Source organism: Prionailurus viverrinus, chromosome C1, assembly GCF_022837055.1.
Source record: "Prionailurus viverrinus isolate Anna chromosome C1, UM_Priviv_1.0, whole genome shotgun sequence".
NCBI lineage: Eukaryota > Metazoa > Chordata > Mammalia > Carnivora > Felidae > Prionailurus > Prionailurus viverrinus.
In genome coordinates, this window is record NC_062568.1 from 72,471,307 (window position 1) to 72,483,769 (window position 12,463).

The 12,463-nt window shown below is 35.3% G+C and overlaps 1 protein-coding gene across 1 annotated transcript in view; it reads right to left on the reverse strand.

The window, feature by feature from the left end:
• GALNT13 (polypeptide N-acetylgalactosaminyltransferase 13) overlaps positions 1 to 12,463 on the reverse strand; it is a 474,931-nt gene that overhangs the window by 49,818 nt on the left and 412,650 nt on the right. The window contains exon 9 of the mRNA XM_047871401.1: positions 2,019 to 2,117. Within this exon, the coding sequence (XP_047727357.1) occupies positions 2,019 to 2,117 (99 nt within the window). The remainder of the gene's footprint in view (positions 1 to 2,018; positions 2,118 to 12,463) is intronic.

Below are 12,463 nucleotides of genomic sequence, written 5' to 3' on the forward strand. Positions count from 1 at the left end.
CCCTGCGTTAGGCTCTGTGCTGATAGCTCAGAGCCTGGAGCCTACTTCGGATTCTGTGTCTCCCGCTCTCTGCCCCTCCCCCGCTCATGCTCTGTCAAAAATAAATAAAAAAAACATTAAAAAAAACTTAGGATAAATCATCTAGGTTATCTTCCTCCTTCATTTTCATCTGCATTGGAATCAGAAGGATGTCGTAAATAGTGTGGCTTTTTGGAATTCTATAGATCATCATGGTCCAGATGATCAGTTGACCTTTTTTCATAAGCTGCTGAAACACAGTATGGGAGACACTTCTACGTGTCCACTCAGTATCCATGGTAAATGAACTGTATGGAGTAGTCACATGTAAGTGTAGTAAAATATTCAGTGTTGTTGTGCTAGAGGTATTCAAGTAACACATTTCTGGCCAAAAAGACTTATAGGGAGGTATGTAAAGCCTTTAGGGAGTCTTGTTTTTCCTAATAAAAGGACAATCATGGTTACTGCAGCTCTTCTCTACCCCTATTTCTTCCTGCCTTGAAAGTAGACATGATATCTGGAGTTTCAGCAGCCCTCATGTGACCAGCCAATGATTAAAGGTAACTTTATGGATAGAAGAATGCAAAGATAGAAAGTTTTTGGTTTCTTGACAAAGTCACTGAGGACCCAAACAAATGTTAAGAGTTGACTACTTTCAAATTTCTGTCATTTGGGAAAAAATTAAACACTGCACAGTTAGTCCTCTAACAGTTCAACTTTTCCATTTCCAGCTGAATTAATTAGGATTACATTGGTTTTGGTAGTAGAGGCCTCTCACATTCACGGTGAATCAATATACAAGCTGAACTATTTGTGAGTGCTTTGCCATTGTTCTGCCTATATTGTAGTTCCTATTTTGTTTCATAAAGTTACTTTTCCATGCTTTACTTTAGAGACTATGGTTTAAGTATTTTCCTGCTTACATTGAAATTTTGGACAATTAGGATTTTAATAAATATATTTTTTTTGGTTTTTAAAAAATTCCTTTTTTAACGTTCTCCATTGAATCACACAGGTCCTATTTGAAGTATAGTGTCAAAACTCAACATGGCTATTGCTTTTTCTCTGTAGATTCTTGACACATTCAACTGCATTACCTCTGTAACCATGATGTGCTGGACAGAATAACTTTTGTTTCCTAATTTTACTCTAATGTACTAAACAAAGAACTCACTGGTGTATATCTCCTCAACTTTTGTAGACAACTTGTCTACTGAGGATTAGCTACTTCAAACTCTATTACAAATCTCTACAAATTCCAAATTCTGTTTCTCAAAATGGCCACAACAGCAGGGCTGCCCCATCTGAAGACTCACAGCTAAGCAGCCTCCACATGCCCACCTTGCAGAGCCACTTTTCAACATTTAAAGAGCATACAAGAAACCTTGTTATAGTCTGACAGGACTCTAATAATTGGACTGCAACACGCAAAAAAAAAAAAAAACAAAAAACAAAAACAAAACTGTCTTGGACTTTTAATCAAGCATCAATTTTGTTTAAATACTACATTTTTACCTGGTCCAAAGAGCATCTTCAGACACCCAAAGCAAAAATGTAACAGATGTGCTTACTCATGCATTTAAAAATTTTACTGAATCCCAGAAATTCATCGAAAACACGATATACATAAACATATACAAAAACAATTTAGAATAAGCACCATTGGGAAAGCATCATAGTTGAGGGGTTATTTCATACTATTCAGTTAATAACAGAATAAAATGTGGTCCTCATTTGCCCATACATGGTAAATTGAGATAGGTCTAAAATATTTGGCTATCTTCATTAATTGGGATCATTGAAAATGCTGCCCTATTAAATTCTGTAGTGCTTTCTTAAGATACTTAGGGTAATAGGCAAATTAGTTCTTGATTTGAATGCCCATTAATTTCTTAAGCTAAGACTTTATTTTTATTGGCATGTGAGTCCTGATTTTACTATGATTGCTTCACAGCAATATTCTCCCCCAAAGATGAAGCTGATAAAAAAAAAGAGTTTACCTGATTTCCTCCCATACCATGACAGTTGAATATACCCACTTTTTCATTTTCCTTGCGGCCCATGTTGTCTAAACACTGGTTGGTTTCAACATTTCTTATCTAAAGGAAACATACAAAAACATGTCAGAAAATCTTCCTGGTGTTATCAAATTGTATATTGATAATAAGATGCTACATGTTTGCAAGGAAATTTCTCCAAGAAGAACACAAAATATTTGTCTTTTTCTGTCTAAACTCCTACTTAAGTAAACTTGAACAGCAATGGCATTGTCATTAGCATATAATCAAGAGGCACTCCTTGTTTATAGCATAGTATCAGAGAATGGGGAAATATCTACATATTACAAATTATTCATTCCCAAATCCTTTTAAAATTAGGGCAGTTAACAAATTCCACTCAAAAATCCATAGTCTATTCTTGAACTCCTGTGGTACCATATGCAAAGGAATTGAAACAAATTGGTTAAATATCAAATTTATGTGTCTTAGATTGCTTTATTACTAGATATTCCATCATATGTTAATAAAGATTAATTATTGTTTATTTCTGTAACTAAAACATATCCATTCATCTTTTTTCATACCTAACGCCAAACTTAATGGAAAAGAGTTGACCTAAGAAGAGCTATTATAAAGCTAAATGGTGATTTCATATTAAAAATGCCTCAAAAACAAGATTAAATTGCCAAGTGCAAGCATAAGATTCTTGGTTTAAACTCAAATACTGCATTAGTTCCATAATTAACATAATGTCAATTTGTCTTTGGGACACATGTAATTACAAAAGCCAATCATTGAGTTTAAAGATGCTAAAATTACTAAATCAAGCACGATCGAATAATTAAAAAGTCATTTCTAATAAATGGAATGGGAATGTTTTTAATTTTTCCCTTAGTCTAAACTACAAGTATGTATTTATACTTGTCCACTCTGCTTCTGAAAAGTTCTTAGATGTGACTCTTACTAGAACCTGCATATCTTACTATTCACTTATACATTATTTGCATACATATAATTAGTCATCTATGCTTTAGGTACATATTTCTTTCTTCATATTGGCAAATGAATAAGATCACAAACTTCTAAAAAGGATAGATGAGGTTTATAGGAATCACTTTTTTGTCTGATGCAGAATGCAAAGGGCAAGTAATGGTTCCTGGAATTGGGAAAAGTGGTGTGATTTGCTTTAAGGCCCCAGTCAGCAATTGAGAATAGTGGGGATTGGAATTCATACTTTGCAAAGGTTGAAAGAGCTGAGCAGAAGTGTCAATGCATTGAGATTTAGAGCAAGATTATAGATCCTTTCATCAAGAACCTGAGCTGCAACACATTAGAAAGATCAGAACACACCATGAATGTTAAAGAGAAAGGACGTAAACTTCAAGAAGCAAAATCATGTTCAAGTTCCACACTGGTAGGTTTAGGGCTGAAATACACTCTTAATCTGATATAGGTTGGTTCAGGCACTGAAGGATACTGAGACTATAAGCGAAGATTAAAGGTTTCAGGACCTGTAGCTTGACAGAATTGAGAATGGTAACAATTGATAGATGATGTTTATCAGGCTGCCTATGTTGCATATGACCTAATCAACACATGACATAAAAGCTTATAATTCTTTATATCTGACTTTATTAACATTTCATAAAAGGCAGACTTCTTGAGAAATAATAAAATGCTATATTATTCTTAAAAAGTACAGAGTAGTATAATACTATAACCCCTAGAGGAATAAATTGTCACAAAATGATTAATTCACCTTTACATGTAAGCTATGCAATCTGATTCAGAGGACCTCTGCTAGATTCATGATACTTGAATAGATTCTGTCATTTATAAAATTTTGTCTTTTTGATGGACAAAAGAAGATTTGAAGCCATATCCAGACCTGTACATACTCTGACAGTAGCATTTTAAAGGGACATATGAGGATGCATATCATCCTACTTTTTGACAAACTAAGCACAGAACTTAAGGATGCTTCCAAAGTATTTTGTCCCCAGTAATTATTAACCTATAGCTTATAGACCTATAAGCTTGGTCTGTAACTCCTCTTTTGAATGCATTTATCCAACAAATATTATTGAGAGTATGTATACTTCATGTAAACACCATTGAAGGTGCTGAGGCTACTGAAGTGAACGAAATAAACATAGTCCTCTCCACCATGAAGCTTATATTTTAGAGAAGAGTTTAATGCACAAATACATTTGTAGTATATCAGAAGCTCAATAATTTCTATGAAGAACACAGGAAGGGTAGAGAAAGTGATGGAAGGAGTACTATTTTAGATAGGGGACTAGGAAGGCCACTCTGAGAAAATGATACTTGAAGATATACCTTAGTAAAGTGAGAGAATAACCATATTTCCATGTGTGGAGAAGTATTCCAGAAAGAGGGAACAGCAAATGTATGCTCTCTGCAGCTGAGAAAAACTGAGTCAAACAACAAGCTTAGCAATGTGGCCAGGGTGCAGTGAACAAGGGGCAGAGGAGAGAGGTATCCAACGCTAAATAAAGTAAGAAATCATTAAGTGTTTAAGCCTGAAGATGACCTATTTATAGCTTTCTCTGCTGCGAGAACAGATTAGAGGGAGTAAGGAGTAGAGGCAGAGAAACACGTAAGGGGAGTCTTGTGGTCATGCCGGTTAGAGATGGTGGCTGCTTGAAATAGGATAGCGATAGAGGTGGATAGGTCAAACTGGGGATGTTTTTAAGACAGACCCAAATAAGATTTGTGACTGAATTGGATATGAGCTATGAGAGGAAAAAAAGACAGGAAGCATTCCAAGGTTTTGCCCGAGCAAATGGACAAATGATGTTTCCCTTTACTGGAAACGATTTTCTGAGTTCTTGCATGTTGATAAATATATATATGGCCTTTATATTTGAAAATCAATTTGGTATATCTGAAATCCTTGGCTCACAATCTGTTTCCTTGAGTATCTTTAAAATGTTATGCAATTTACTTCCAGCGTAAATAGTTGCTTTTGAAAAATCTAATGATAATCTTGTTTTATTTGCCTTCTTTTTTTACAAATGTCTATTTGCTTGAATGCCAAACTGATCTTTTTCTTTTCTTTAAAGTTCAGTAGAGTTACCACTATGCATCTTAATATCATTCATTCTGGATCACTCTTCCAGAAACATAGCATTCCTTTTCAACATGTAGTTTCAATTTTACTTTCAGGAAAGCATTTTCTTAAATTATAGTTAGTAATGTTCATTTTATTTTATTGTTTTGATTTTTCCCATTAGAAAATCCTATTGCTTTGGATCTTCTTGCTTCTCTTCTATATGTGACCTTCTATTAAAAGTGGAATTATTGGGGGTTTCTGAGATTATTGACTTGTGTTGTTTCAAGGTTAGCCTTTGTTTCTAAATGAATTCATTCTTTAATTTCTAATTCTTTACTACATTTCACGCACTCATTTTAAAAGTATTTCCAAGTTTGGTTTATAGCATTCTTTTCTACATTTTATCATTACACAATTTATTTTACTTCATTTTGAAATATTAGGTACACTTTTCCTGTCTATGGGCATAAAGCTTTGGTGTCCATGCATTGTTTGTAGAGAGATCATTCCCCTCCTTGTTATCTTTATTCGTACTGTGGCCATCCTCTTCTAATTATTATTGTTCTTATTATTACATGAATCCAATTCTCCTGACCTTTTAAGAGAGAGGGTTTTATCAGGAGACCATTTCTTTCTTTTCTATTTTTGGGAATCAGCTGGAATCTTTAAACTCTTCTGTTGCCTGATTCCCAAGTCCACACATTCCCATTTAGATGGTGGAGGGTATCACTTGGCCATCTGGGGTTTTAAAATCCCCCGGTAATTCTAATGTCCAGCAAAGTTTAGCAACTACCATTTTGGAGGGAGTTATGCAGGTTTTTGATGTTAAATGGTGACATTACTATTATAATTAGTCTTCCTTTCTAAAGTAACTTTTTCAGTGGTTCCCATCTGGAAAGCTTTTATAATATGCTTCTGCCTGGCCTCGCCCTCATAGATTCTGATCCAAATGGTCTAGAATAGGACCAGGAGACAGCTTAAAGCTCTGCACATAACTTGAGTGTATATTCAGGGTTGAAACCCCTTGCATCAATAGAACATAGTGGAGTACTTGCTAGCTGGAGGACTACCTATTTTGAAGACTGGGTGCTGGTGGTGAGAAAAGGAGGTCTCCGTAGTAAAGTCGATTCCCTCAGTGCTCAGTGGGAAAGTTGAAGGGCAAATGTTCCCAGCTGTCCCAACTGGGAATGTTGATACAGAAGACCACTTCTAACTAACTTCACAAGGCTGGCTCTCCCGTTCCTGTACTTTTCTGAAAAGTTGAAATAATAGCCTTCTGTTTTTTGAGATCTCCTGGTTCTGTTCATTTCTCCTATTTTCATCTGGATTTTCCATTTCCTTTGTCCTCATTGTCTCTTACCCCTTAATTGGGCTTTATTCCTTGAAGTTTCTTCTAAGAAGGAACTTCAGCTAGTGAGTTTTAAGAAATCACAAGTCTCAGAGTGTGTAAGCCTTTCAGACGTTAGAAAGGAGACTTTTCACTGACTTACAAATTGGACTGTATAGAAACACATCTCCCAGTTTCAGCTACTATTATCAAAGTGGCCTGAGGCAATTTCTCATGAGTATCTGTAAGCACTTTGGGGGTTATCTGGGTCTCATTTCCATCAGACATCCCATTGCTTTCTTTGCTTCCTCCGGCAAAGATTGGAGTATCACATGGTCATGAAATTGACAACTTCTATTTTGGGATTTGTGAGAATACCTGCCACCTAATTTGATAGTGTTTTCTATCAATTTTTTGTTTTGCTATCCTGGATGCTCTGTTTTAATGGGAGAACTCAAAGAGATTCAAACACTGCATCACTGCTGCCACCGTTTATTTTTGGATTTCTAAAATAGACTGATTTGGGGGACTTCATGAAAAGATGCTTGTGCTATTTTTGATAACGTTCTAACTATTCCACAAAATGATTTGGTAGTTTCTAGACATGTAATATTACCTGTCCCTGAGGATATAGCAGGTGCTAAGAAGATATAAAATAGAAGCTCAAGTCAAATCTGATGAGTTGGCTAGATTTGGGATCTGGACTAGAAACAGATAGGAGTCAGTGGTTTAGGACAGCTCTCAGAATGAGATGAGATGGGGTGACGACCACCACCACTAATACCACTGCCACTGCAATAATAATAATTAGCAATCATTATAATTGTATGTGCTATGTGCTGTTCCAAGCACTTATGTGTAACAGGTAATTTAATATTTACAACCAACCTATTGCCCCCATTTTATAAATGAAAATATTAAGTTACAATGAAGTTAAATAATTTGTCCAAATAAGGAATTGAGAGCTATTATAATGACATTGGGAATTGCCCAGTCCTGACCTCCAGATAGGCAAGCAGTATTTATCAGAAAGGAGATGAGAGGAAGGAGCAAGGAAGGATTGAGTTCTAGCTAACCAGAGGTAAAGGGTACAACAGGTCATTCAGACAATGGTGAAGACATATGGAACAAGACACATGAAAGCAGGCTAGGATCAGACCTAGGGGACTAAATCATGAAGACTAGATGTCCCACTGTTGGGCTGAGGTCATGTAAATCATTTCTGGCTATGGCTAGGATGACATTGGATGCAAAAAGGATAGAACACAGAATGGGTATCAATAGCCAACTTAAAAATTGAGAGACAGAGACAGCACCTGGATAGAGACAATATCAAAAGGTTTATGTCACTAGGCTGATACAATCCAGATTAAAAAAAAATCCATGCAGGTTAGTATACATCAGATTATTCTCAAGTCAGTGAACCCAACACTATGGGAATCTGCTTTCTTTTCATAAAAATATAAAAATGGTCACCAATGTGTACTGACAGTCCTCATCAAGCAACTCTTACTGTAAATGATAAGGTATTGGCATACAGGAAAGTTCAATCTATGTACCTTATCTTTTGAGATGCAAAAGATGATGTGATTTAGGATGATCCTGTGTGATTTTTAATTCAGAACCTTTCTAAGTGTACCCTGGGGCCTCAAAGAATGTTGTTTAAGCAAAACAGTCAACTTCAGGAAAGACCCTGATCTCATCACTGGTACCATATTACCTGAAAACATTACCAATTACTTGGTAATGCCATTAATTCTGAGAAAAATCTAGGCAGCCAACCACTGATGATCTTCATTCATTAGAAATTCCTTACCGATTCTATTTTATTACCTGTATTCACATAAGAGCAGGCTGGTACTTCTCAGACCTGGAAAATTCTTTTGACTCATTGCTTATGGTATGGGGTATCTGTGAATATGTGGCATAGGGCCAACATAGTTTTAACTTTAATTGTTGTCTGCTTTGAGATTCCTTTGTTTACACATAATCTTTTATTGCTTGGAAACAATTTTTAATGACATAAAATTGAGAGTATTTTTCCCACTTGTGTTTTTGTGTTTGAAATCAGCAAGCCTTTTTCTAAATGTTTCTACTCAGCAGCAGCCATGGTAATGTTCTTACCACTTACATAGTTTGTTCATTAGCTTTTGCTCCCTCTGCTGGATTGTAACAGCAAGCAACAATGAGAACTCTCAGTTCTAGAAAAGAGGCATATACTCCCCCCTCACCCTCATACCTTTGCATTTTGAAACCAATATGTAAAATCCATTCTAAAGATAATAATCTAAACTTAAAATAGTTTTTTGCTTTAATTACTCCAACACATGCTTATCTTTCAATTGCACATTATGTTACTCATTATCATTATTTTACATATGTCAACCTCGTTTGGTTTCTCTTTACTTCTAAAGAAAATAGGCACATTTGCAGTGAATTCCAGTTTAATGTTAATGTTTCCATATTATAATTGCTGTAGTGAATATGCATTTAAGTAGATTTTTCTCTTTACCAAATTGTGCATAAATCAGAAGGATGAGTGCAAAATCTATATATTTAAAAAATCCAAGCTGACTGCTTATGTAGACCTGGGTTTAAAATGCCCCAATTTTAAAATTCTGACTATATGACATATTTATCCCTGTCCACACACATACACTCAATGTAAAGAGCATAGAAAATCAAATAATTTCATTTATTTTGGTGGATAACAAAAGCACACAACAAGAATATTGAGAGAATTCAGTAAATGCCTAATTGCCATATAATTTGTTATGATTGTTTGTGCCAATATCTATTTAAGTAATAGACTAGAACTAATTCTAATTGTATCAGCAATGTGAAGTAAAAATTTTTTTTTAGGTGATAAACTCTTTGTTCTCAGGTGGGTTACACAACCCAACAGCCTTCAAATTAACATCTGATGAAGGAGCAACATTTTTTTCTTCTGTACATAGGCATGTTCAGTTATCCTGGGTTGAAAATTAGCTACTGGATCCCAAAAAGTTTTAGAAACATAATGATGGGCAGAGAGAATGTGCCCATTTGTGTAAATCATCTAAAAGGAGGCTTCCTCACTGGTTATCCTATTGAAAGGTCAGGAAGGCTGTGGATCTATAAATAGATCTGATTACCAACAGAGGGTAAATCTCTAAGCATGTTAGCCTCTGAGTTCAGCTGTCACTGATTGTACCCTCAATCCCTGAAGCCTAGCAGCTTCACATTTCCTATTTTTCGTTACACAAATTTGCTTTTTAACAATATTTATAGAATATGGTACCAATATGCAACAGCACCCTTAACCAAAGCTGCTATGGTTAAAGGATACAAAAGGAAAAAAGTTGTGAGGTCAGGAAGGCAATCCAAACTGCACAGGCTAATGTCTAAACATCTCTGAAGCAACATGCAAGTGTAAATTATGAGCCCCAAGAGTCAAGTCACTTGGCTACAGAAATCCCTTTCTACTGATACTCCTGTATTCTACATAGCTCACAATGCATTTTTTCCCCTCAAAATGCTGGCCTGTCATTGGTCCAAAAACTTGAGGTGAGACATACGACTTTCGAATCTTATTTTTCAATTCTATAGTACTGAAATTGGCCTTTATATTTACAAGATCAGAAACTGACATTCTAAATCTCCATAAGCTAAAGGGCTAGTTAAGAAAGAATTTAATGCTATGAAGAACTCAACTTCCTTACTCCATTATGATATGCTTCCTGAGCCTAAAAGGCACATGCTTCATTAAGCTATTTAAAGGTTTTAGTTCAAAACAATTGCACAGCTTTTAACTTCCCATTGGGAATTGTATGTAATTCATGGGCTGGATAAAGTAATATTTCAATTACCTGAGTAAGATTCAAACATAAGAAATTAAGACACTGATATCAATAATTTTCCTAATGATAATTTTGGTGATGATACAGGATAATGAGAAACTGAATATCACATTTGCATCTTCCAAAACAGCTAAAAATGTTATAAAGAAAAAATTGACAGGGAAGCATTTATATTCACCAGTACACTGTGATATTAAATAACAGGCTTTGAACAACATTGAAGTTTAAGGAAACTTAAAATTGTTAAATGCTACCAATTTCATTTTAAATTAAGTGATGAGCACCTATGAGAAATATACATATTACAAAGAAATCATTTGTTGTCTTGATAAGTAGCTTAGATATCTGAAACCACTCTGAGGCTCCCACTACTTGAAAAAAAAAAATAACCTTCTTGTATAAGGAAAGACAGCTTTTTACTTTCTTCCAAAAATGGTTAATGGCAGGAGGTAAGAAAGAAAAAGCTTTAAGTAAATGTCTGTTGTCCATTAACAGTTGATCCCAAACTCATTATCAAAATGTCTATCTTAAATTATGTATACATGACTATGCAAAATTGAATTGGGAAGTAGTGCTTGGTAAAATTGTCCTTCTGTTTCCATGGAAACAGATGCTAGATTGCATCTCTTTAAGGCTTGTTTTAAAGTGGAAAACTACAGCACATTAATATCCCACTATCCAAGTTTAAAACTTATTATATCTCATAGATTTTTGAATTTTGGGGGATTTTGAAGCAGCACTTCATAGCATGCCTATGTACTTCATATAGGGCATCTTTTATTTCTTGGGATTTCTTAACTATTTGTGTTTTTTTTTTTTTTTTTTTTTTTTGCCATATCTCCTGTCCCCATTTTGGTAGAATGGGTTAAGAGTAAAGGGTTTCACTTATTTGACTTTGCATCCTTAGCATGTAACATATAGATTCCAACTCCACCTCTTATTTAATGAAAGCACTTTGAATAAACTGTAGTAATACAAGCTATTTTGTCTAATTATAAGAAAAAGCAAGCTTTAATGTCAGACTAACATGTATTTGAATCCTGACTTTAATAGGTAGCTCAATGACCTATAGGTGAATCACATAAAACTTCTATATGTCAGTTTCCATTTTAAACGGGGATAATAATAAATCCCAAGTCATGGAGTTGAGATTTTTTAATAAGAAATTAAATACTTTTTAAATATACATGGAATTGTTATAACTCATCTAGCGTAGTGTTTGACTAAATGAGACATCAGTAAATGGTAGCTATAATAATTACAATAACTGTTACTACTGATGCTGCTCTACTACTCCTTGCAAGGCATTATGCTAGATGCTTTATATCTTCAATCATCACTATAGCCCTTTATGATTGTCTTCACAATGCTAACAGGCAGCAGAGAGGATACCTAGTGCCATTTGAGTAGTAAGCTATGACTTCAGGATTTAAACCTTCCTCTGCTTGCCTCCAAGGTCTGGGATTTTTTCAGTTCAACATGCTGCCTTTTCTCGATATGTTTCAAAAACCCAGAAAGGTGCAATCTCTCTCTTTCAACCCATTTCTGTACATTAAAATACGGCCAACTGATCTATCACAGAAGACAGCCAATTCAAAATCAGTAGGTTGTACAAAGGAATTTACCCACACTATATTTTTAGTTTTTTAGCAAGTCAGTTGATTAGGTTTCCTTGATGTAGCACAGAAAACCATAAGATTGGATTTAAAGAGAAAATTTTTAATGTTTATTTTTGAGAGAGAGACAGAGAATGAGCGGGGGAGGGACAGAGAGAGCCGGAGACACAGAACTCAAAGTAAGCTCCAGGCTCTGAGCTGTCAGAACATAGCCCCACGTGGGGCCCAAACCCTCGAACTGCAAGATCATGACCTGAGCCGAAGTGGGACGGTCAACTGACTGAGCCACCCAGGCACCCCATAAAATTGGATTTTTAACACAGAAGTAAATATCTAGGTTCTGTTTTAGAGCCCTTTCTCAGGAGTCACTCTGGTGGCCCCAGAGAATTTCAAAAAAGTCTCCTTACTCTTATCTGTTTTGTTATATGACCTGGTGATACCTCATTTTAGAAAAAGTAATCCATATTTACTCATTAGCTGGGTCCACTGACTGCAGCCAGAGAAACACTCTACTACAAGAATGGAAACATGCCCTTCTTCTTAGGGTATTGTCAAGTTCACAATTGTTAAACTTTTCAGTAAAGAAA